Source organism: Hippoglossus stenolepis, chromosome 9 (assembly GCF_022539355.2).
Source record: "Hippoglossus stenolepis isolate QCI-W04-F060 chromosome 9, HSTE1.2, whole genome shotgun sequence".
Lineage (NCBI taxonomy): Eukaryota > Metazoa > Chordata > Actinopteri > Pleuronectiformes > Pleuronectidae > Hippoglossus > Hippoglossus stenolepis.
This window is the reverse complement of record NC_061491.1, coordinates 22,253,128-22,280,121: the sequence shown is the minus strand read 5'-3', so window position 1 is coordinate 22,280,121 and position 26,994 is coordinate 22,253,128. Positions and strand designations below refer to the sequence as shown.

Here is a 26,994-nt window from a genome sequence, read left to right as displayed (position 1 = left end):
TTGTTTTTGTTTTTGGACTGTTCATGTGCATCGTGTGTGTCTGCACATACATGGAAACACGTTGTCGGACACATGTACCGTGTTTATAAGAGTATACTATGGAATGTGTTTTGGTTCCTCACGCTGTGTGTGTGCGTGTGCATGTGTGTGTGGGGGGGTCTTTGTATTATGTAAGAGGATATTTTCTCTGTGTCCCGTTGCTAAGACCTGGAGAGAGAGAATTTTCTCCCTCGCCAAATAAAAGCACAGTGAACATACAATGGCTCCCCAGCAGAGGAATTCTGACCTGGCTGGTCTGAGAGGTGGTAAAACCTTTTACTGCTCTACGAGTCAGACTGTTTTTCTCCACGGTTCAACTAAAGGGACTTTTCAGTTATGTATTTAACACATGCCAGTGGAATCTTAGCCGACAGAAATCACATTTTCCACTGGCGCCCACTGCGTCGCCTCACCTTGGTCTTGTTGCGGGTGCTGGACATCCTGCTCTTCAGGAAGCTGAAGGTCCGGCTGACTTTGTACTTCTCCGACTCGGTCTTCGATGGGATTATGTATTTATCCCACTCCTCGTCCTCGATCCTGTTTCAGGGGAAGGGGGGAACATGTCAGTCAGCAGTTGTCACGACTCCTCACATAATTTTGTCCTGTGGAAGACTACGGGATTCAAACCCAACATGCACACGCTTCTTTTACCATATCAATATTTTGATTGGTGTTAATACACTAAGAGTTGAATGTTCAGGTTACACTGGTGTCATGCTGGAGTGAAGGAATGTCCAGACAGTCTTCCAGGCCCCCTGGTCAACAGATTATTACTCTTAACAACATGCTTGGCATGCTTGGAAGTCACTATGGACTCTAGAGGATACTATTTATAGGATGACCTTGGCAAGATGCAATTAATAATGTGTCAACTATTTGTAGCAACTTATGCTAGGTACATTCGACATATTAGGTGATAGGCTACAACAACAAATCTTAAAGAAGAAGAAACACATGCAACAACTACAATGTAGCATGACATTAAACGTGTTAACATGATTTAGCTATGAAGTGTCATATATGACCAAATACAGCTGCAGAGAATCCGCGTGGTTAATGGATGAGTTGGAGAATGATTTTATGACGGGGGTTAGAATGAGTTAAGCCCCGCATGCATGGCCGTGAGGTTGCTCTGGTGAAAACATACTCTTTGAGGAACTCTGTGAGGGTGAGGTGTTGGACTGATGCGCTGCTCTCCTCCTCTGCTGACTGGGCCCGCTTACGGAAACCCAAAACCCTGCATGGATACAACACACCTCAGACCAGGTCGCTGTTGTTCAGCTCATCAGGAGACTCACAGTGTTAATGATACGTGGGACATCTAAGATGAGAGGCTACAAATCGTTTCTGGGCCTAATAAATATGAGAAGCTAGATGGAGACAGGATTTACATGTTGTTCACATTGGATGGACTGAGTGAGGGACAAACATGAGCCGATTTCAGACATGAACTCCAGAGGATGTCCAGACTTTCTCCAGAGGTTTCCTTTCGAACACGAACAAAGCAGCAGGAGATTCTCCACTCAGAAATCTCTGAGTGCTCAGGCGAGGGCTGGTGCAGCAGGCAGAGTCAGGACGTAACGTATTAATTCTGCTGCGGAGATCTCGTGTTTTTGTTTACGCCACATCGACATTGATCCTTATCACCAAAAACTCTCTTGACATCTTCGTCTGTGTGTCTTCTTCGTGTTTGGCACCACTTTTTCATCTGGGAGATATTTGTATTCTTTTTTTCCGTGTATTAGAAACGTTATCAACACGCTCACGGTAAATCCTGCTGTGTTCTCGCATGGGCTCCTCTGGACATTCTGTAAACTTGTTTCTAGGGGACTGCCTGGAGAAAGTCCGCAGAAAGTCTGGAGGCTTTCACTCATACAGACTCTCTGGAGTTCAGTGCATGTCTGAAAGCAGCTAAGGTGAATCCACAATCTGGGGTTCTTCATATTTTAGTAACACTATGTTCTATTCCAAAATAATAATCAAATAATCTAATATGATCATCTAATTAACTAAAACATTCGTCTCAAATGTTTCCACTGTTAGCGATGCATGGTCAAATAAATTAGCACAAGATACATTTACGAAGGCAGTGAGATGAGCTATGAGGTGAATTATAACATGAATATGGATTAGAATAGTTATGGAATAAAGTAACATAAGCAAATGGCCACATGGTAGGAGACATGTTAGGTAAGTACAAGTTAAAGTCTATATCCAAAATAAATACTAAAATACTGTAAGTACACGCAGCCAATACCATTAATGTGGTCTGGAAAGAAGCTTGATGTTTCCGAGGTTTTTACATTGAGGAGAGACCTGAGATTTTCTGTTTACTCAGGGTTATTTTGAGGTTACAATCAGAGCATAGTCTGGCCCCGGCCTTGCAACAGGAAGTACGTCACATCCTGCACGCTCAGACCTCGGCCACAGGTTTAATAGATACACACACACACACACACACACACACACACACACACACACACACACACACACACACACACACACACACACACACACACACACACACACACACACACACACACACACACACACACACACACACACACACACACACACGTCAACACCGGTGCCTAAAAACGGAGGAAGATCTGAGCACGACCCTGCACAATGGAGTGGATGTCGCCTGAAAAGTAACTCTGGCTTTTACCTCTTCTCTCTGGGCGTCTCCGTCAGGCTGAACGCTCTGTGCTCTGTAATGTAGAGAAACAAAGACAAAGGCAAATGAGTAAACCAGAAACACACGTCAATGAGACATCATTACAGAGTTCGAGACATTATTACAGAGTGAATCAGCCGAGGAGGTTGGAAACCATTATCACCGAAACAGAAGTGAGTTACAGGCAAAATACAAGAATCCCTCAAAGAGTCTGGATTCGGCAAAACCCCTCAAGAGAAAGAACAAACACAGCAAACGAGTTCTGCTTTGAAAGACCAGATGAGTGTAAACATGGAAAAAAATAAGGAGGGAAACAAAACAAATGCCCAAAGGGAAGCTAAAAGAAACCTCAGAGTAGAAACAGCTCCTCCTTCAGATAGAAAGTTATGCAGAGAACATTTTTCCAAAGCCTCAGGATTCCAACCTTTATTTGTGAGTCACTGCAGAGATGACAGAGGATTTTTTGGGGGAATATTGTTTTACTACTAAGAAACAAGTGCTGGCATCAGGCTTTGGAGAACGTCTGCTTCTGATCATCCAGCAACTCTAAATAATATTTGATACGTTCTTTAAGGAGACAGTGATTTATGCATTGCACATTTGTGAGTCACCACCAAGATTTAGATCTTACCCCATACACAGAGCTGCACAATGTGGACAACGACGAGCAACATCATCGCTTTGTGAAATCATTTTACGCCAAATGAAATGATTTGAAACAAAAAGATTCAAATGTGTTACTCCAGTTTTTACATCTTGTATAAATATGAGCTATAAGCATGTTTATTACATTAATTCAGTTTTTTAAATATAGCAAGAATGTCTTTTAATTGTGCAGCTCTTCATAATCAGCAGTTTGTCCAATGGTTCCCCAGAGAGAGCGAAAAAAAGCCGCAGTGACATGACCTGACCGACCAGCCGGCAGCGTCCTTGTACTTACTAACTTGGTTGAGGCGAGAGAGGGATTTAGAGAGAGATAGAGCCTGAAGTAGAGAGCGACCGCTGCTGCTGAACGCACCATCTACACGGGATAAAGCAGGGCCTTAATGCTGCACACTCACACACTCACACTCCAGTAGTGGTGTTGCATCAAAACTGTAAACACACACGTATACGCTACACAAGTTGATATATGACACCTGTCTGCCCCCCGTCCCCCCCGTCGCCCCCCGTCCCCCGTCCCCCGTCAGACATGTGGCACATGTGTCCGTTCAGCTGGCTCCTGGGAACAGAAAGGTCACGGGGCCGAGGGGTCAAAGTTCACTCACCTTCTGCCAGGTCGCCGATGGCTGCGTCTCGGTTTAGCAGCGGCCATGACGGCTTTGCTTTGGGGGAGGAGTAGGAGTAGGAGCGCAGGCGAACCTCGGCTTCCTCCGGGTTCTGGGTGAGAAAAGAGATCAGGAGGAGGTGATCAGGAGTGAGCACAACAAGCTCGCAGGTTCGATTCCTGTGAGGAGCACAAAGCTGCAGAGTTCACAAATGAATCTGACTTTTAATGTTATTGATGGTTTTGGGCCTTTCAGCTGATGTTTGTCCACGTGACAGTTGTGTCTGTTGCAGTAAACTTCACTGGGTTTTTAGTGTTTTATTGTGATTGATTGTGAAGCATTTTCAGTAAAAAACTGCTGTAAAAATATTTTGAGAACCTCTGACAAGGAGGGGATGTTTTCACCCCCTCTCCGTTTGTTTGCTGGTTTGTTTTCTGAGCAAGATTACATAAAAACAACCCAACTGGTTTCCACGAAATTTGCTAGAGGAATGCTGCACGGGTCAGAGAAGATTCAATTTTGGTGCAAATCCAGAATTCTTTCATCACTTCTTGTTATTTTACATCTTCACTGATTCCCCATTGAATAATTCATGGTTCTTGATGGAAAAAAAAATGTCTGAAATAATAAGGGAACTGATATCTATGAGTGTGTGAAAATTTAGTGGCGGCAGTATGCTCTTTAATGAGAGCCATTCTAGGATACATGGAGTCTGTTCAGCACATCATGACACAGTGGAAAAAGATCCTAAGGTGACCTGCTTCTCTGATCTGTCAACAGACTTGTTTACTCTGTCACTAGTAATTCAATGAGTTCACAAAGGTCTGCATTAATTAGTACAATCAAAGAAACTTTTGTATCTCCTGTCTAGAGGAGGAGGGGTGTACTGACGCATTCTGTCTCCTGTCTTGATGAGGGTGTACCTTGGTGGACGTCTGTGTGCTGTTGGAGTGCGTGTGGTGGTTAAAGTCTGGCGATGTGTCGAAAGAGTCCCTCTCCTCTCCGGAGCTGGATCGCAGGAAGGACTGCTTCTTTAAAGATGAGCAGGGGTAGGAATGTCCCAGTATGTCCTCTTCCCCACTGTCGCACTCAAGACTGGGACTATTCATACATACACACAGAAAGAGGGAAACTCACACACATGCTGAGGTTGTGATCCTGCAGCTACGTCAGCCTACATGGGTAAAGGAATGGTGTTCAGATTTCTGCCAACAACAAAACTGAAACTAGAGGATTTACTTAAATTTAGGTCAGTTTAGCTGAGGAGGCAGCAGAGTTGAATCCTACAGTCTTGTACACTATAAAATAATATGCTGCCTCTGTCTCCATGATAAACATTTCCTATAAATCAATGCAGATCATTTCCATTATCATTGTCAGTCATCATTGCTACAATCAGGCAAAGATCAGGCTTTAAAATCATGCAGCTTCTGTCCCGACACAGAAGATCCTGCAGCTCTGAGGAAACTGGAAGGAATGTTCAGCAACTTCAACGCACAAACAGCTCAATTGTGTCCAGGCTTCCTGTCACTTTCCGCACCTTCACTGACGACAATCGCTGCACCAAAAAAACACTTTGCTGAAATTCCAGACGGATGATGTTTGGTTGTCTCAGTCTGAGTTGGGCACAGGAATGTTTATGTTTCTTATCAAGGAGATCAAAGCTTCTACATCGGTGCAGAAGTTTAATCAGCGGCATTGGTTTTTCAAATAGAATAAAAGGGATTAAGTTAGTGTAGAGCTTTCATATTCTCAAATTAAAAGTTCTTTAATGAAACTGTTTACCCTGTGAGTGTGTTTGTATTTTTAATTCAAGGATCAGCAGCAGTAGTGTCCTACCTCAGGCCCCGGCTTGGCTCAGTCAGGCTGCATACCCTGCGATTCAGAGCAGGAGACGCTGGCAGGCACGACTGTCTGTGACGCCTCTGTGCTCCTTCGAACAAACGGAAAGCGGAAGCCAGTGGGGAGGAAGGAAAAGACGGGGAGGCAGCAGAGGGAGAGAGGGGAGAGGTGCGCGGGGATGGCTCCCTGTGATTCTCCAGGCTGGGGCCTTGGATTCCCCTCTGCTCATTGTGGGGTGAGGATGTGTGCCGGCTCTGGGACCAGTTCCCAGAGTCAGGGGGCGTCGTGGAGAAGGACTCCCAGCACTGGCTGCCAACACGGGCCGCAGGGCTCACCTCCTCCTCCCCTGGAGAGCGGTATCTGATGTCAGCGTCTTCCACCTGGAACAGATGAGCCAGATATTGACGGCAAGGAAGACGGACTTCACTGAGTGATTTGTAGCCACGGTAACGGAAAACATTTTACATCATATTAACCAAGACTATTTTTGACTTGATGACCTAACTATGTAACATACACTGTGTATTGTTTACTTAGAAACAGCAAAGAAAGGAGTTCTAATGTCAGCTTGACTCACCTGGTCGACCAGCATGGTGTTGGCGTAGACTCGGTCTTTGCCGTGTATCATCGCCGACAGTCGGGCAGCTGCGGCCAGAGTCGGAGAGGAGGCCTGGCTCTCCCTTATGGACTGGCTTTTCTCTACAAAGAGGAAAGGAGCCACACAGAGAGAGAGAGAGAGAGAGAGAGAGAGAGAGAGAGAGAGAGAGAGAGAGAGAGAGAGAGAGAGAGAGAGAGAGAGAGGATTTTTCTATATTACATTTGGTTTCCACAGCAACACCGAATAACTCCTCACAAACACAGGAAGTGACATAGACATCCTGGGCAGTTGCATATCATTGTTCTGGACCAAGTTTCTCTGCATGAGTGTGTGTGTGTGTGTGTGTGTGTGTGTCCTTACACACACACACGTGAATGGGTGTGCATGGACTTGTGTGTGGGCATCTGTAGACATGTTTTTTTCCTCCACCCAGCCTTCGATACAGTGGCTGAGTGGAAATAACTCCCGGTGAGCACACAGTAGCATTGACTGGAGCCCCCTCAGCACAGTGGAGTCACTGTGAGCTGTCAGCCTGGTTTCGCTGTTAAACAGGAGAAAACACTCCTGCTCTCAAAACACACACACACACACACACACACACACACACACACACACACACCCCCTCTGGGATGTCGCTCTGTACAAAACACAGCTTCTGCACAACACACTTTCTCAATAAGTATTTGCAGCCTAACGTTATTAACCACAGTGCTCACGACAACGGGGCTTTGATGAGGCCTCTATGCAGCACAGTGAGATATTGTTCAAGCTTGTTTGTCCAATGTCGAGAAACTTAACACAATAAAGAGTGAAACAAATTGTGGCAGTTACATAAGCAAAAATACAATTGTGCTGAATCATAAGGAAAAGAAGAATAAACTCAGTAAAACTGAACATGAACTTTAGTGAGTACATACTGGAAAATAAGGATCATGTGATGTGATTGAAAATTCCAGAGAAGCAACTAAAGGGACCTGAAGCTTTGATTCTTTGTCAAATGATGTTTCAAAGGTCTTGAACATCCCTGAAACTCAACTAAAGCCAACACGTACAAAACCAGTTTAAATGCAAAAATGGAAATGCAACTGGGCCAGCTCCATCTGCTGGTGAAGATCAAAGATCGAAGCCTCCAAAACAGCTACTGACTGGGATTTGTCAACTGATTTTAAGGTCAAGCAAAGACTGGAACTCCTTTGTTTTCTAACGGATGTGCAGTTCCAGATGTGCAGTAGTTTCCATTGGGTTTTACAGAGCATAACATTGTTACCTTTGTTTGTTGGTTAGCAGGATTACACAAACACTACTCAACGGATTCCCATGAATAATTCACGGGTCTTGATGTAAACAATCAGACGTTTTCATTCATGATTGTGTGCAATCTGGTATGGATCCAAATATACGGTTTCCTAAGGGTATGTATGTATAAAGGTTTGTGCTCTACTGAGTGACAGTCTACTTTTGTGTGCCCCAGTTTTTGACTGTTTGAGCACGACCAGTATGGATTTTTGGGGGCCGATACTGATACCAATACTAGAGTGTAAAACATTTCCGATAATATATTGGCTGATAAATACTATTAAGGAATTTGGTGAAACCCTTATGACAAAGATGTGCAATTTATAAATTATAATATACTTTATAAAGTAAAAGAGAAAACACAAATACAGCCAAATATAGAAAATAAACATTGTCATGAATAATGTAGAGACAAGTGCACATATTTACTGCATTGTTTATTAAAAATGTTTTCATATTGCTGCATATCAGCAAATTCAGAAACCAAGTGTTATTGGCCAATATGAATCCCTTTATTTACTAATCTATCAACAATGTCTGTCTTAATCATAACAAAGATTCATTTTTGATGAATAATTACTGAACATCGGCACTAAAATCTATTTAGAAAGATACAATAAAGTCTAGAAAACAACACAAGTTTTTCTAATCATACCTGGCCAGTAACTACCAGGACTAAGAAAATGACATCACCACATTAAAATAAATCTGCCCTCAGTTTCCAGTGAAGCTTCTAATGACACTCACAGAAGCAGGTTGTGGTTGAATTCTGCTGCTCATGGGTTATGACTGTATTGTGCATGTGAGGTGCAGTATTTCAACGTCACATTCTGCTGAGTATTCACTGTAAAAAAAGACATTTAAACCACATCGGTGACCGGTAGTAACGGTGAACCCTCAGCAGCCCAGTTATATTGTTATATTCCTAATGACAGTCTCACCTTACCAGGGTAAATGGCTGCAATGATGCCAGCGATGCCAAAAACATGCATTTGACTTTTCCACCTAAACCCTTTAAGCAGCTATTAAAACAGGACTCGACCGTCTTCTCTCAAAACAAATCCAAAGTTCCTAAACTGCAGGCACCGCAGAATAAGAGGAGTCCAGCATCTGTAACAGAGAATAAATCAGACCAACAATTGGCTGTGCTTCCTGTAGGCGGTGAATCCAATAAATCTGAGAGGCAACAGGGAGTCGAGCAGACATTGATGAGGACAGCAGATGATCCCTGTTCCATCCCCATCACATGGAGAGGAGCAGACTCAGGTTCAACCACTGCAGGACACACAGCTCTGCCTCTAAACATCTGCAGTATCTGCATAATGCACATCTCCCACAACCTACATGTACTGAGAGTTACTAAAGCGTGAAATGAGCAGAAAATGGTTAAAATATAGAAGTTACATCTGTTTTTCTGCAAAAATAAAAACCCTGTGCATAAACCTGAATCCAGATCGACAACACCTGAGCAAAGTCCTGTCAGACCTTCTCCTCTATGGATCGCAGGATTGCCTTTAGTCTAACGTCAAATCCAGAGACCTGGGGTCAGATCCTGGGTGAGGCACAAAGAGCTGTTTGAAAGCAGATAGTGTTTCATATAAACCCACTTCAGGGACTTGACAGACAGGCCTGATAGTTCAAGTTCTGGGCCAGATCCAAAGCCACAGCTGGCTGCCACGGGCCCGATCGTTCACACACCTCTGACCCATAAACACCACCTCAGTGAACATTACTGTCAGCCGCTGCGATCTGTGTTTAACATTAGTTAACTGGGGGGGAATAACAGAGACGCAGGGAGTTCGTATTACTAATAAGTTAAAGCCGCACAAAATCAATCTTTCTGCCGGAGACGCCGAGACAAGAGAACTCCATCTGCAGGTTGTCATTTCAAAGGGAGTTTCAAAGAATGCTGAGCCGTGTGTGGGGCTGTTTGTGTCGAGGGGGGGGTTTGCACACAGAAAGTATATTTGGAGTGATGTGATATTCAGAGCATGTCCCTGAGTGAGAGAGAACCCTATACAGTAGCAGGGCCTGCAGCAGCGGCGGCAGCAGTGGGAAACGCATGAGAGCCGGAGCTTTACAGAGAACCAGACAAAGACAGCAGTCACTGCCAGGTTTCCAGCACAGGGCAGTTAAACACAGAGAGTGACCCTTCAACCCATGCACACCCCTGGGAGAGAGAGACTGAGGAAGGCAGGATGGAAGGGGGCTGTCACAAGGCTTCTTTCTCAAGCTTCACTCTAATTTAGAAGCTGCACGGCAAAAACTAAAAGTTCAACATAAACACAGAGTTATCAGTTCGTGTAAGCACCCTGGCCTGTTTATTGTGATTACAAGAGGATCATTCGTCCGTGCTGCCCCCTTTTCTTTTATGAGGTAACTCTGGTTTTATGCACGGCACTAAACAACTGTCACTTTGGAGAGAGCTGGGAGAAATTAGGAGCAGAGAGAAATAATAAGCCCAGTCTAAAAAAGGAGAGAAAATAATAATAATAAACAGAGGGTGTTATTACCTTATAAAAATGAGAGGGGTAATTATTTGGCTTTAGAGTTCTGGGAAGGCCGTTTAAATCATTATAACAATTGTCTCCCAAAATCTACAAACCCACTCTGAGTTATGACACCTGCGGTCGGACATCCCGCTCCAAGCATCACATTTTGTGCTCCCACACAGTGTTTACATTTCAGCGTGTCACCCGGCCCTGGAGATCCAGGAAGAGGTAAACTGGAGAGAACGGTTGTCAGAGTGAAGAAATAAGCTTGTGGCACCGCAGCACCTGAAATCACACTGAGCTTTGCAGGTGCACTGTTACACCAGGGCTGTTTTCTGATTTCTGATTCCTTAAAAAAAAAAAGTTCTACTTCCCTTGAATGCATGGTTTAAAAGGGTTTAAACTGTGCTGCTGGCTCTGCTCCTCAGCTGAACGGTGTGGATAGAACTTTGCCGACGTCAGTCACAATTAAGAAGCAATAACGTGGATAATCTTGCAGAGGTTTGTAGTGAAAGATGAGGAAAAGACCACTGGAGTTGAGCCATGACACAGACATGGCAGTAACTTGATCTCTGTGTCTCTCTCTCTCTCTCTCTCTCTCTCTCTCGCTCCCTCTATCAACACACAGCCATTTTCACACAGGCAGGGAACTGTGTAACCATATTGGTTTAATTTTATACAATTTTATGCATTCACTTTGGCTCCATCATGAATAATGATAATAACAAAACTTGTTTATTAAGTTAGAGCCACAGGATTAACTTAATTCACCTTCTATCTTTGATGAATCGACATTAAACGCTGATACACACTCAACTTCAGCTCCGGTGACACTTCAGTGACACCTACACAAAAACTATGATTATCAAGTGCAGGTGCATGAGCCCGTAGACGCCACATGAAAGGACATATTAAGCCTCCTTTTCTGCACTTCATGGACACCAGCAGTCACACGAGGGTAAAGCTCCCCATCAGGGTTCATTCATGCAAACAACAGTGTGGCCTGAGAAAAGCTCCGAACCACTCCATCAGCCTCGAGTGGACATCTGACATTCCCCAACATACTGTCAGATATCAGGTTACATCACCGGCAAACACGCAGCTATCTCACTCCCGGGGACTCGGTGATGCAGTGGAAGTTATGACTAAAGAATCTGCAATGGGAACAGTCTAATTTTAACTTTATTGTTCCACAGTGAACGGTGAAACGTGGCTGCCAAGAGGGCAGTTTGCACTAAAGTTTTCCAGTCGCCATCTGTGACATGATGTAGCTGTGAGGCTGATCTATGCTGGAGGTGTTTACAGCCAGCAGCTTCCTCTCTGACATGAATCCACATGTAAAGTCTGATACCTCAGAAATCAATGTGCCGGACAGATGTTTCCGTCTGTGAAGTGCATAACCTGTCAGAGTGAGAGGAGGACAAGACAGATTTCCACATTACTCCTCCGTTACCTTTCTTTCCCGTCTTCCTGCGCATCCTCATCTTGGGAAACGAAGGCCACGAGTAGTTGAACGGAGAGTCAGAGTCGGAATCCATGATCTGCTGCCTTTAAAGAGAGTCTTCCTCCGAACGGCTCAATGAATCAACAGCGCCTCAGTTTACATCATCCATTTCCCCCAGTGGCAGAACAGACTGCAGAGTGTATAGCTGCAGCACTCACTCTCCTTTCTCCAGAGCCCTGCTGTAGACACTGACACTTCAGGAGTGAGCCAGCATGTTCCCCTCTGTCTCCCCCTACTACCCCTCCCCCTAAACTCCTACCCTTCCCCCTTCACAACTCTGAAACAACTGCCCAACAGAGCCGGGACCGAACTCTGCCTGCTCCCCTCTGCTCCTTCTCTTTTCTGCTCTATCCCCTTTTTCCTCGGGTCCCCCTGACTGACTCAAATCTGTAAGTCTCTCTCTATCCCCAGCCTCACACAGCACTAGAGGGAGAGCGGTGAAGACGGGAGCAGGGGGAGGACGGTGTTGACGGCCGGAAAGAGTGAGTGAAGGAGGGAGAGAAACCGAGGGAGACAAAGTCAAATAGAGGAGTGACTTCAGAACCTACAGGGAAGACAAACATGGGGGCAGACAGCTCAGTGGAGGTGAGTCTCAGACACAGGAGAAATCATTAACCCTGTGGGTTCATGATTGTCTCACAGAGCTGCAGAGCTGCACACACTCCAAGGTACAAACCGTTCACTGTGAACACGCCTGATGCCACGTCTGAAGAGAGTTGTGCTCGATCACTCCATTCTCTCTCTATATATCTTAGCATGTCAAAGCCGAGCCGAGGGGAAAGGGGCTTGTGTGTGTCTATGTGTGTGGGGTAGGGGTGTCAGCAGGTCAGCAGCCTCACCATGGAGACACCAGCGAGAGCCGTGCCGCTGTTTTCTTCTTCCATTTTCCTCCCTTTGCCAACTTGCAGGAGTACAGTGCCCCAACAGGCGAGAACACATGTAAGTTTGGGCCGAGGTGGTTAAAAGCGAGAGAATGGGATGGTGAAGGGGGTTTAAGAGACACATCAGACAAAGGCTCCGTGGGAAGAGGCCAAACGTGGGTTTATAAATGCACGTAAATGAAGGAATGTGATAAAAAAAAAGACAGAAGAGGGGGAAGAGAAGAGTTTTGTAGGCAGAATACACACGGATGGTTGAACAAGAGGGGCACTGCTACTATAGAAAGTGTGTGCATGTGTGTGTCTGTGTGTTGGCATTGTACTAGTGAACATTAATGCTGCCTTTGTGGGGTCTGTCTGAGGTTTACTCCTTTTTCCGTTCTCCAATTAGATCCCTCTGCTGGGGTCTGAGACTCTTGTTAGCGTTCCTGGTGCTGCGCTCATCGTCTGCTGCCACCGAGCCAAACTATCAGTATCATAAAACCTTTCACTTGCACTCTTTCTTATTCCCCCCCGTTACACACACACACACACACACACACACTATATTCGCACACTTCTCCACTCTCCTCTCCCTGGGGATTTGATCGAGCTGCTGGAAGACTGCATTCAGCAAAGCCCTGGCAACCCCCATTCATCCACAAACACCCCCTTTTCTCACTTCCCCATACCCCTTGCCCCCTTCAGAGCGCTCTTCCCCACTGCATGCTCCCTCTCAAACACACAAGTGCACACACACACGCACACACACGCACACACACACACACACAACAACAACCCTCTTCCTTTCTTCAGCTGTGGGGAGCAGAGCTGCTCAGGATGAAGTGGTCTTTGCTGTTTGTTCACTAAACTCACATTAAAATGCTGACCTGGGAGGATGGGCCAGGGAGCACTGTTGCATGGGTGTGTGTGTGTGTGACTCTAAGTAGGTATTTGGGTGCAAGTGTGTGCTTTGGGTGGGGTATTTGAATATTGGGGGCATTAGGAGGGCAGAGGTGGGGGGGAAAAGGAGAAGGTGGAGGACTGGTGGAAAGGGGAAAAGAATGACCACCTGTTCTCTTACAAAACTAATAATTAGTATACTTGAACTATAAACCTTGTTGCAATACTGTATTAAATTACAGTCATGCCAATGAAGTCACAGTTATTTGAATTGGGAGGAGAAAAGAGCTGACATCAAGTGGACGGGGGGGGGGGGACATAACAGCTACCTTCAAAATTCTGCATCCCCTGCTGAAGCTCTGGCTATAGAAGTTCTGTCTGTGTATTTGATGACGCATTAGCGCCAAAAAAACAGCCACATCGCCTGTGATAAAAACAGACTGGAATCCCAATATGTGCCTCACTTCCCTGTTAGAAAAACAAATACCCGCAGGTCACTCGATGCTCGACAGCAACAAGGAAAGGGTGAAATAAACTCTGTAATCCCGGAAGGACGGCAAATGTAGTCAGAGCTGGGGTTTTTTTTCCCCATTCAGTTTTATATCAATTCATTCGACGTGAAGAAACTTGAAGGAAACAGTATTTAAGTCACTAATGTTATTCGTCTGAGCCACAAAAGGCCTTTGAGGGGATTGAACGAGGTCACTGGCAGGCAGTCCTCAATGACTTCACAGAAAATGCGAAAATCCTCCACCAGCCAAAACACACACGCACATGCACACACACACACACGCACACACACACGCACACACACACGCACGGACAGAGAACAAAATGGCAATATAGCATGGAAAACAACAGAAGCCACAGGAAGTTAGGATTGCAGATGTCCAGCGCCAAGTGTTATAGAGCCTGAAGCCTCAGCTTGTAACCACAGCATTCTCACACTGAGGCATCAGCAACACAAGCCAATTATTAACCCACAGGATGTCCCCCTTCTCAGGTCCGTCCCATGCCGAGGCAGATGAGAGTGAAGCCACCTTCAGACACCGAGGTAGGATTCACCTCTGTGGCTGCAGACAGGAAGAGAACGACTCGGGACGACCCACAGGACTCTTCTGTTCACACACACACACACACACACACGTCCCTCTGTGTTGCTGTTAAGAAGACACCTTGTTATGCCACCTTTGCTCATTGACACTGAGCAAAATAAGCCGGCACACTGATGCCCCTGTGTGTGTTTTTAAAATAGCACGCCGGCGTTCCAGAATCATGACGTGTAACACGACAGCATCTGCGTCCTGTCCCACCAGCCCCACATGCCGTCTTTGACTACTTCTGCTAACAGGATTAATCCTCTCCATTCTATGTTTGTAGCTTTTATACAGAACGGCGAGGCTGAAATAAAGGCACAACATTCCCTCATTGAGCAACAGAGGTACAAGGGTCCAGAGAGAGGGGCACACGATGGGCCAGGGGTCTGAAATGTGATCCTGTGGTCCATGGGGAGGGCAGACACTCAGAGGTGAGGATCAGAGCTGAGTCTCAAGTTCTGCTCAGGAAACAAAACGTTTCCTGCGGTTGCACTCGCTTGACGATTTGGAGGCTACTTGGAGAACTTATTATGCATATAACAGCAGCTAAAGCAACAACGATCGGTTTCAGTCCGCACAAAACATGATCTACAGCTGCGGCACCGCAACATCTACAACAAAACCAAATCTAAAAATAGGCTTCTGAGAAACTTGCTAAGAGGAAGTTTGAAAGGCTAAATAAAATCCTTACCAGAATCAGATGGGGATGGGTCGTCCTCTCCGTCCTCCTCGTTCAGGCAAAACATGAGCGAATCCTCATAGTCCTGAGTGAAGAGACAGAGGAAGGAACATTTCACCCAGCAGCAGGGATACCTACACACTCAAACACGAGGGGTATAAAGTATAAAAACGTACGCTGCATGGGTGTGCGAGAGAAAAATTAATTAGTTATCCATCTGTGTCACATTAAACAGGACCTACTGGGTAACCAGAATCACGAGCACGCACCACACCTCTCAAACCATGAAATACACACTTGACCGTGCACACAGTCAGCTATTGAGTGTGTGTGCAAGGTGACAAATCCAACACCTTAACAATGAGAGTGGAACAATGTGGAGCATTGAGGGGCGGTCACTGCCTTGTTCTGCCCAAGACCACACTCTACCACCGGCTGGTGCAGGTGTTCGTGGTGACGTGAAATTTGAAATGAGATATCCAGGAGTTTTTAAGTAACACCTGTTGCTGCCAAATCGAAAAATGAACAAGATTATTGGAGGGACAGGTCGCTTATGCTCATATTTGACTCTTGTCAGTAGATAAAGCTGTTTAAGAACAAAATCTATGGAAATTTACGACCATGAAATATAGCTGTAGCTTTCTGTGTATGTGAATTCATAATAATGATCTTAGATACAGATGTGGAAATTTGTCTTGTTGGTTAAAAATCACATACAATACAGACAGCAATGATGGGGATGGTTCTAGTTGTTACTTTTTACGTCCGCCAAGAAGTTGTGTTTTCACGCCTGTCCACTTGTTTGTTTGTTTGTTTATACGCAACATAACACAGAAACAACTGCATGGATCTCCAACCTACAAATCTGGATGAGGGGGGTGGATCCACAAATGTTCTTTCACTTTCTCCAACATTTTCAGCCTTTTTTCCGGGGACAACTCAGGGATCTTGATGAAGAAAAATCGGACATATTTAGGGGACTGATCTGATCTATGATTGTGAGCAATTTGTTGAAGCGTGATTGGATTTAATGACCCTGTTTGGCCTTGGTGGAGGTATGTGCTTGAGTTGTGAATGTGCTTGGTTGCTGTGACGGCCCTACAGCGTCTTCCTGAGGACAGTTTTATTATCTCTTCACACAGGGGATGATCAGGATTAGACACAATCCTGTGGGATTTTTGTTTCAGCTGGGTTTTGTATAAACATCCTACTTGTTTTGATTCTTTCCCAATGACTTTACTGGTCATGTTTGTGATTAAACACAGTCCCCACATATCTGTACCACATGCATATATTAAAAGTTAATACACTTCTAACAAGGCTACGCACATTTTCTTCAACAGCAAAGTTTCCTTGGTTGAGATCTGGATACAGCGCTGAAAGCAGAAAAGACACATTCAGTTATACAGCAGCCGTTAAAACTTCAACAGAGTCTCCAGTGAGTACAGGTGTTTGTCACTTTTTAACACTTCTATTTTTAATCTCACTTTTGTCTTCTTCTCATAACCATGGGGGGGGGGTATCTTTACTGTGTGGCCTTGATCTCATTTCTTTTAATTAAGCCACCAAGTGGATCCCAGTGTATGAACACATAAACAGCGACACATGGAAATTAGAGCTTGGGCAGCCTGGGGTAACGTAAAAACATAAAGGCAAAGGAAATGTAGGTGGGTGGTAGCAGCCCATAAAAAAATATTTTATCTGACTGATGTTTCAGTAACTCAGTGTGATGCCTTTAAAGACATTCAATTATTCATTTATGATTTTTTTTGATTAATCATAATTATTTGTTTAAAAGGTTGTCATCATCATTATTATTGATTAATTTTGTGAGGATATAAAGCAAGGTTAATCAAAAATCCTTTTTATTCTTTTTTATCATTATTATTATTAATGCTGCTTGGTGGTTCGTTCTCTCTTCTCTTCTCTTTTCCTTTTCAAAGCCTTGCAGTGCTCCTAATACCCCAGAGGGGGGCAGTCAAAGTCTGTCAGTCCTGCAGCCTGACAGTCTCTGGCCTCATAAAACACCAGAACAGAAACTTGCAGATCATTGCCACATGAAAGAGAAGAGTTAAAACTGAGCGGCTTAGTTTTAAATCCCACAAAGCAGGCAGATTAGGGAGAGTATGATACCGTTCTCTGAAGGATCATCCACCAGTTCTTCCTTCCCTAAGATGGTCTCCACCCGTTCCCTCCTTAGAGCTTTTATCTGAGGGAGGACAGGTGTTATTTTAAAAAGGTTGATAAAGTAAACTAAAGAATATCAAGATAGAAAGACTGATATTGAATAACTTAATGATACAATTACTATCTGGCTATATTTTAACACTCTTGTCTTTCACAAGGTTCCTCGAGGTTTATTCCAGTGCTTGGTCATATTCAATAATGCTATTCTGTTTCAGAGACTCATGTAAACGGCTCTTTTCAATCATCGGGTAACACTGATCAACACGCTCACCTCCCTGAGGAAGTCCTGGTCTCTGAGCCGCTCTCTGAGCAGCAGGATGTCAGCGTGGCGACTCTCCTCTGTGCTCCACCTCAGGTTCTGTCGGACGGTCAGAGTCAGGTTCCCAGTGTCGTGGCAGAACCGCAGCAAGCGGGAGCGGTCTGCCCACACCTGGGACAGACCTGCGGGCGGCGTGGCCAGGGGGTTGGGTGGGCTGCGGCACAACAGCTGGATTAGTTTCATCACAAACATAAATAATCTCAGAGTGAGGTGTTTTTATCAGTAGAATCATGAGTAGAACAGCTATGTGCATTTCTTAAAGTTACTGTCACTCAGTGAGGATGAGGGCTGTCTGTTTTTTCAGGACGAGTACAGCTGTGCTTAAGATTTATGAATCCAGCTGGAGGCCGACTGACAAACCAAAACTATTCCTGAGTGTGACAGGTAATACTAGCAGGTGTTTGGCATTTTATGTGTTCATAAAACGGACTGCAATATTTACAGTCGCCGAAAAATCTGAAGAATGCAAGTTGTCTGGGGTACGAGCTAACGTGGCAAAACTGGGTTGCGTTCCCTCGCTGCTGTTTGAGAAAGCTCTGCACTGAACGCATGACGTTACAGCAGAGCAGTGACTGGTCTGTCAGTGTCTCTCCCTCAAGTGCCGTGTAGGAGCTGAGCACCGTACTGTGTGAGCAGCTCCAGGAGGTCGAGGTTGCCCGCCGTCTGTGCCAGCTGCAGCGGCGTGACTCCCTCTTCGTTTGGCAGACTGACAGCCATCAAACCCCCCGGCTGGCAGAGCAACAGCTCCGCAAGCCTGCAGAGACCCCAGCGTACGGCCAGGTGGAGGGGAGACTCCCTGGGACTGTGCTCTGGGAATGAGGGGAGACATATGATTACAAAAAATAAGTGAGCGGAGGAACAACAGAGGGAAAAGAACACACCAAGAATCTCATAGTAATAACCACTTTCCATTCATCCATTCATTACCCATCCCACTTATCCTTCAGAGGGTCATGGGGGGGCCAACCCCAGCTCTTATGACCACCTCCTCATGATAATTAACCCAAATGTCAATGATTGATTTCTTCTCTTGCGCAGCGCTGGATCCCTCTGCTCCACTGACCCACTTTTAGAGATAGTAAGTAAAAGCTTTTCAATAAAGTGGCGACAGCTTCTTATTTCTGTGTCTCGCTGCCGACGCAGTCCTACAGGATCTGTATCCAGGTAACTGGCCTGCATCAAGTCAGCCGCAGGCAGGGAACTGGTCAGCTTGAAAATGTACTGTTGTATTCTCGTTAAAATGCAACGTAAATTCACTAAATCTTAGAATATTTCAATATCTGTAATTTCTTTTGAGTGAACGTATTATTATTTAAAAGATTTGCAGGAAATATGGTTATAATCTCCCTTCTGTTCCTGACTTTGGGTTGATAATGGGCAGAAACGTGTATTTGTGGAACATTATGATTCACAATGAAGGCAACCTTTGACCTTTTGGATATAAAATGTCATAATTTCACCATTTGATCCTAGCAGACATTTGTGTGACATCATTAATGGATGAATTCTCGCGTTACGGACTAAAACGAGTTTTGTGCAGTAACTGTAACTTTGACCTTTGACCAACAAACTAATCGAACCCAATCTGAAGAAATTCTCTCAGGGCATTACTGAGATGCTAGATTGACGAGCGTGGGACAGATGGACGGACCGCCTGGCCACATAATCCCTCCAGCCATGGCTGTGTGGAGGCATAAACATATATAGAAGGGTCTAGTACATTTCAGCCTGTGGGGAAGATAAACTAAATGGGGCTGGACAAAATACCAGAATCAAAAAGAAGTTCTATGCAAACGAGCTCTGTTCCAAGTTAGTGAAGCAATAAAATAAATAAATGTACAGCATCCAGGGTGGTCATTGTCAAAAATGGAATATAATATTTATGTTTTCATTAGGTTATAATCACCTGAAACTAAGAAAGGAGCCCTTCAGGGAGTGGATCCTCTTCTAGAATGTCTACAGTAGCCCAGAGTGGACAAACCAATCATTGGCTCTATTACCTGAAGGTTTTCCTATGAGATTGGAAGGAGGAGGATGATACAACCTCACCACTAGGTGCCACTAGATATTTGTCAAGACAACATAAGGTTACAGGCAGCATCTGTCATTCGTTGCACATCAACCTAACGCTGCAAAAAAAAAAATCACAGGAAATGTTGTTGAGCAAACAGAAACTGGTCTACACCAGAGGAGTCTAACTCCTTTTAGTTCAGGGGCCACATACAAGTTCAATCTAAAGCGAGCCGGATCTGTAGAACTATAACATAATAACAACACTTCTTTCCTTTTAATACAAGTGCAAGAACATTCTGAAAACATTCACTATTGTGGTGTCATTGTCTCTGACTGATGGAACTCCTTGGTGAACGTCTCAGCAACATGAATATGGCCTCATGAACAACATGTGATCCCAACAACTTTAACCAAAAATTAAACAACTGACTTAACATCGTCCTTAATTTAAATCTCCAGCAAGAGCTGACATTCAATCTGCCACAGAGCTTTTTAAAAATTATTATTATTATTATTATTATTATTATTATTATACCTTATTTAAGGCCAGTTCAGGCCAGACAGCCATATGTTTAACATCCCTGGTCTACACTGACTTCTGTCTAAAATTATACTTTTGTCCTGTTGGCTTTGGATAATATTTGACAATATAACTTGTTAAATTATTATTGTTATAAAAGCAAAACTGGTGCAAGAAATAACTTGAATTTACTTTTAAAAGATTCAAGTTTTCTTTATAATAAACAAACAGACAATTTGTCAATAGATTTTCTGCTTTAAAATCCCATCAGGCCTTCTGAAGCTATGGAGACAGATTTCACAATAAAACACTTCAGCTCTTCTGCTGCTCAGACACTGGAGAGAACATAATAATTCCAAGCTCCGATGATTTTGTGAAAGTAATGAGTTTTTGCCTCAGAAATGCAGAGCACACTGTAGAGAAGTGCTGACTTCTTAAAGGAAAGTTGGGGATTGATAATTCAGTCACATATACGGCATCAGCGACATAGTGATGTCATGAGCAGCGTTATCAAATTAACTGCAGACATTTAGAGGGAGACGCTGCGATGAAACAGACTGCCATAACTGTATTAACGCTAAATCTGGTTTGTTATTTATGTAGGGGGCCCTACACAAACACTGTCATGCAAACAGATGGTGGCATCTACTGGTGGTCAACACACACACACAAACACACACACACACACACACATACATTTAGATTTATTGGGCTCTGCCTAGGGCTACTTCCAGATGGAAATGCTCTATTAACCACATTACATGCCGCTTAATTGGCTTTGATGAATTCGACAGGAGCACACGTGACCATGTTCAGTTCCGAACCTCAGCCCAGTGAGCATGGAAAATGGAAATGATGGCTGAGAAAGTGTAAAGGGGATGAATGAAGGAGCACAGAGTTGAAAAGTTCACTTTCTTTGGATAGAAGTGGCTCAAAGTTCCCAGCACGACACTGAAGGATGAAGTTATCAAACCTGTCCATCTTTTCCCTGCTAACTTCGGATTTTCTTTATGAATTCACATGAAAAATATAAATTATCTCCCTTCTTTAATCAAATCCTTTCTATTGAACCTTCTTCAACTGTTAACATGTACTGTGATGTGTCATTTATCCATTATTATTTGTCTAATACTCAAAAATTGAAAAAGTATCATTATTAAAAAGAATGAATTGACGTTGTTACATAATAAAAACCACACATGAAAAGCTTCTGATCAACACATCTGTGCAGGAATGTCTTGCAGCGAGATAAGATAATCCTGCTCTCACCGTCTCTACTGTGGCTCCCCAGTACATTCCAGTTCTGCGGGATATCCAGGTTGGCCATGGCCAGGGCCACGCGGCGATCCATGGCCCAGCGAGAGCTCTCCTGGCCCACGTTGAAGAGGCTTCTCAGCTCCTTGTGATCTGAGGAACTCAGACAATGTGCGTGGATTACCAGGTGCTCCGCAAGGTCCTGAGAATAAAAGACGTTGAAAGTAAGATGCAATCGGTGATAAGTGGTGCACAATGCAAAAGCATGGTGATGAAAAAACTACAGCTCTGCAACAAAGGTGAGATGATTTAACTTGTTTTCGATGCAAAACAAAATGATCTGGAAAAAATTACATGACTTATGACAATCACTTAGAAGATAGATAATTCTACACCGCTTAGTTCTTATAATAGAACAAAAGAAAGTAATCTGAATCATCTGCACCGCCATTAAAATGTCACTGACTCCTTGGAGAAGGTAATGAACCCACACTACAAGCACGTCATTTTCACCAGATGTACACAACCTGGTGTGTAAATGTGTAGCATCATATTTGTGTATCTTCCTCACCTGAGCATCATCTTGGATGTACTCCAGTGAAGCTCCGCCCACCCAGGTGAGGGGCGTGGTTTCAGAGCTCAGGTACGCCTGGACAGAGACCATCTCAGCCAGGTTGTGTCCTAAAGAGACAACAAGACTTAACTCCATGCAGGTTTTTATATTTCTTTGTGCAGGGGAAGACACATACAGCCGTCTTTCTCTCTAAGATAAAGGTTTACCTCCAACTGTCATCTCATGCAACAAAACCCAGAGCAGAGAAAATGTTGATTTGCATTTGCATTTGCATGTTTGAAGTTCCTGTTTCGAACTAATGAAACTGAATGTAAGTGACCTGGGTGGAAAGAAAAAAACATTTGTGGTCTCTAATAAATGAATGAACATAATTACACCAGACAACAGAGCTAAAATACAAAACCGCTAGTATGGCAGTAAGTCTAACTGGAAAATATTCTCAGTTGTTCTTTTTGTATGTTAATAAAGACATGTTCTCTTTTTGATGGAGAAGGGAAACAGGTTTTCAGAGTCCATCAGCCTCCATCTGTAGGGAGCACACAACCCTGCAGGACTGATGTGTGTGTCAGCCTACACAGACACTCAGTAATGTTGACATACTGTTTATGGCACTGCTTCCCTCCTGAGAGGAAGCAGATAAGATTCTGTGCTGCTCCAGACCTCAGCGTACAAACTGTCCATGTACTGTATGTGTGTGTGTTAAGATTCAAATACTGATAGACTGCTCCCTGGGACACAACAGGCAGGAGAGGAAAACCTGGGACTGTCAGGGTGAGCAGTTTGAATTCTGAAGATATTTCTCTGAGGAAATTATCACTCTTGGATGTTAAACATGCAAAAATTAAGAAAAGGGAAAATAGAACATCCATCCATCCATTCTCGTCCACTTATCTGAGGAGACAACATACAGAGACAGCACATATGCACGTACCAGGCACTATAAAGCAGAGCATGACGTCACTCTGAGCTCTGGCGACATGGACCAGTGTGGATCCTTCCAGAACAATGTAGACCTCTGCATCCAGCGGCACCGGATCTAAACCCTCCAGCAACGCAAACACTTTGGCCTGGCCCTGAGACGCAGAAAGGTGAGAGAGGTCGAGATGCAAAATAAAAGAACAGCGACGCTAGAGAGCACAAGGTATTCCTATTCCTAAAGATGCAGGCTTGTTTTAGAGCAGGACTCTATTCTGATGCAGTGTTCTACATTTCTGTAAAGTACACCAAATCCCCTGAGAGCATTCCTCTTGAGGGTATAATAAAACATTACCCCTCAATAAAAACAGGAATGTCTTAGTGTCTATTGTAAAGACCTGCCCTGATCCCGACAGGCCAGAACACTTTAGACTTCTGATCGGAGGCAAGAGAAGGTGAACCAGGGCAGAACAGTCGCACACATGTGAAGCCTGATTGGTTCCTTTTAAAAAACCTTGAGTGCAGTTTAAGAAGTTCACGCTCAGTCGTTCTGGGTCATTGATTTAGTATCGTTTGAAGTTAAGACACTAGAGAGAATATTCAACCTGAGCTTCTCAGGTTGATACTGAAACCAGATCTTTTTATACACTTTTACAATAAAAGGACAACGCACGCAAATAGCCGTACAAGAACTTTGCCTCTATTAAGTGATCCACAACTGGCACAATTTGTATCTGAATCTGGATCAATTAGAACTGAATACGATAGATAGAAGATTATCAAATGTAATCAGACATTCCTACCATGTTTTTAGTATCGATGTTTTCAATATACTGAGCTGCAGACATATTTCAATCAGTACTGAGACATTCTTCATCCTGTGAGTACAGTTGAATTATTTACAAATACACACATCAAGGAAAATTTAATTTACCTTAAAGCCCGACTGATATAGATTTTGGGGCCCGATATTTATACTGATAGTAGGAAGAAAAAATTACAGATACCAATATAAGGGTCGTACATATAGACCTAACCCTAACCCTCATATATAGAACTTGAATTAAGAAAATAAACATATTGTTTAATGTTTAATGTTAATGTGAACACTAATGCGCAACCTTTCTGCATTGTTTGCCATTTCAAACTAAAATTTTATATCTGAGCATTTCGGCAAACTTAAACATACATGTATGTCAGTGAAAGGCTCTATGTGACATATGGGTACATTTGAGTGATATTAGTTTGACAAACATGACACAGTAGCTTAAAAACAACCTTTTCAATATGACAACAACACAAGCATGTCAAATGAAAGCTGACAGCAGTTCAAGATGTACTTTCCCTTAAACCTCAGTGTCAAGCCAACAGAGCAACAGGAGGCGGTGAGAGAACTGGTTGTTTTCACCGAGACCCTGTCCTTATTAGGATTTTGGAACCTTGATGAAAACACAACTTAAAATATCTGAAGCACTATTAATTTTTTTTTCACTCTCTTGAGGTATTAGTTTCAGCCCCTCGGAATAATAAACATCCTGCAGGGCCTGTAGCTCAGCCACCTCTCTCCACCTACAGTGGCCTCGATAGCGATGCAGCCGCGAGACGACGGTGTGTGGGTTATTCTGGGAAACATCTCAAACGACTGACGAGTGAAGGGGTGTGGGACGCAGGTTGCAGTGAAAGAGGTACAGCAGAAACGTAAATAGTGAGGCTTAGTTTGAAATGCAGCGAACATGCCAGATTAGTGTTGGATGGGATGAGGGTGTTTTCAATCAGCCTCTCTCTCTCTCTCTCTCTCCATTTTCTTAAGAGAGTCCACATTAGTCTTACATCAGCCCCACAGCTGACCCGATTTTTCACGCTATAGCTCTCTCTTTACTTCTCTCACTGTCTCAGATAGAGACGCTGTGAGTAATTCCTTCTCTCCGTCTCACCTAATCCTGCTTTCAGGTTGACTCATCATTTCTTTATCCCTAGTCGTTCATTCTTTTTTCGATATCGACTCTTACGTTGGCCCATATGACAACCTTTACTTTACAGAATAAACAATGCAGAAAAGATGTGCATACATGTCTTAATTCAAGGTCTATGTATGTGGTTGTATTTGTGTTTTTTTTTTAATTTATAGCTACTTATAGTAACGTTCATGGTTAACTTTGACATTTGATTCATTGCCAATTTCTGTTCGTCTATATCAGCTGATATATCTGCATCAGAAATGGTCCTAATATCGATATCCACCCACACAAATTCATATCGGTCAAACGATGAAGTCCACGGATTTTGGAGAGTTTCTCGTTTTCCTTCTAGCACACTTGACATCTTTAGTTTTTAGTGAAATATCTTGACCACCATTGCTTTTCATGTAGAGACACCAGAGGTCAGTTTCTAATTCACCAGTAAAATATCTCAACATCTGTGAATAGACTGGCACAATACAGACCATAGACTTTATGTGAAGATATATAAAATATCTTTGTATACAGTCAGTGTCGCAGACAGTCAAGGTTCCCAGAATTAATGTTTCCTCATGACACCATTCATTAAAATTTAATGGTAACTTTTCCTGCAGCAAGATTTAGGTCAATGTCTGTCTCCGATGTTTTGTTATTTTGACCAAATACCTGCAAAACTATAGATGTTCATACTAAATTTAAAGCTGTAAATTATGTTTAGTGGCAGTGAGCTAATGTTAGCATGCTAAAAGGCTAATATAATGAGCATTTTGTTGGCATTTTGCTCCAAACCTCTCGGAGGCTTTCACCTTCCTCTGTTCAGTGTTGCAATCTGTCCTCTGCATGTAAATCTGAATTGTTGCATGAATCCATTAATTTATTCACTCGTTCATTTGTGGGGTTCCACAGAAAACAAGTATCCGAGTGGCAGGTGTTTCTTTGCATGTGTTAGTCGATATGGTGCATCAACATTAAATGTTTGGTAACAACGTGCGAAAGGAAAACAGCCTGAAAAACATGTCAAATGAGTATCGACTGAATACAGTGTGAGCAGTGCTTTGATCTACAGAGGAGCATTAGTTCACCGTGTTAAGAACCAAACAAAGAATATTTGACTGCAGTCCTCCCTTGTTTAACTACGGCTTAACCTCACAGACAACAGATCCTTCAAAGCACGACCAGAAACATCACGAATCAAACGCATGGTAAATTCAAGTTCCTCTCCAGCTCTGACTAAGTTAAACACAAATAAAAAAACATCAATGTGAATGAATCACGGAGTTACTGATTTGCTAGTTATATACAAAAGTGCCACGCTGCTATTGTCAGTGTTGTGCTGATGGATCAGGTTATTTTTCCCCCAGAGAAACTATGATTCAGTGCTCAAATAATCCAACAGCAAAACCCACAAATGTTTCATCCAAAGACCAATAAAGTCGATGTTTGATCACCAGAGAAAACATCAGTCTGCTTTCATCGCGGCGCCCTCGTCAACCCCGGTGTCAAATCTGATATCTCCGTTATATAATCGTACAGGCAGAAACTTCAGGGAATTCATCTACAGAAAAAAATTGTATCCTTTCAGATATTGGATGTTATGATGTTCGATTTTTAGATGCACATGCGCAAAATCTCTCCCATAGACTTTTGGTTTATATACATGAAGCTGCTGATCTCTCACTACTTTCCAAACCTGATTTGCAGAGATTTCAGAGGCGTAACAAACTCTTGAGATTAACTGGAGACGCTGGTGTCAAACCTGATGGCAAGCTGGAGCACATACTCACATACAAAGGCACTTTCCTCCTGCTCAGCTCCATCTGCTCAGCAGCTGCAGGCGGACAAATGAGAAACAAATATGAAAAACAGTAAAACTCAACTCACACGTGTGCAACCACAGGATCCTCACTTCTTCCTGGGTTACTTTTGTGATTCTGCCTGTTCCTCTGATCCCCAAGAGATTATCAAAATGTATCTGTGCCAGGCAGAGCCAGAGGTCGTCCTA

The 26,994-nt window shown here is 43.6% G+C and overlaps 1 protein-coding gene across 6 annotated transcripts in view; it reads right to left on the bottom strand.

The window, feature by feature from the left end:
- LOC118114655 (rho guanine nucleotide exchange factor 28-like) overlaps positions 1–23,160 on the bottom strand; it is a 33,546-nt gene extending 10,386 nt beyond the window's left edge. For 2 of the 6 annotated variants that reach the window (XM_047341118.1, XM_047341119.1), the window contains exons 1-15: positions 23,051–23,160; positions 22,117–22,226; positions 21,561–21,747; positions 18,384–18,567; positions 17,711–17,912; positions 17,386–17,461; positions 16,582–16,628; positions 15,265–15,337; positions 6,404–6,525; positions 5,824–6,206; positions 4,908–5,085; positions 3,985–4,096; positions 2,708–2,750; positions 1,187–1,276; positions 453–576 (exon numbers count right to left, since the gene is read on the bottom strand). In XM_047341118.1, the coding sequence (XP_047197074.1) occupies positions 453–576; positions 1,187–1,276; positions 2,708–2,750; positions 3,985–4,096; positions 4,908–5,085; positions 5,824–6,206; positions 6,404–6,525; positions 15,265–15,337; positions 16,582–16,628; positions 17,386–17,461; positions 17,711–17,912; positions 18,384–18,567; positions 21,561–21,747; positions 22,117–22,226; positions 23,051–23,072 (1,953 nt within the window). In that variant the 5' untranslated portion in view covers positions 23,073–23,160. Of the gene's footprint in view, positions 1–452; positions 577–1,186; positions 1,277–2,707; positions 2,751–3,984; positions 4,097–4,907; positions 5,086–5,823; positions 6,207–6,403; positions 6,526–11,665; positions 11,917–15,264; positions 15,531–16,581; positions 16,629–17,385; positions 17,462–17,710; positions 17,913–18,383; positions 18,568–21,560; positions 21,748–22,116; positions 22,227–23,050 lie in introns of those variants that run through there. The other 4 variants (XM_047341120.1, XM_047341122.1, XM_047341121.1 and 1 more) reach the window with 4 other exon arrangements.
- Between the last annotated feature and the right edge of the window lie 3,834 nt (positions 23,161–26,994).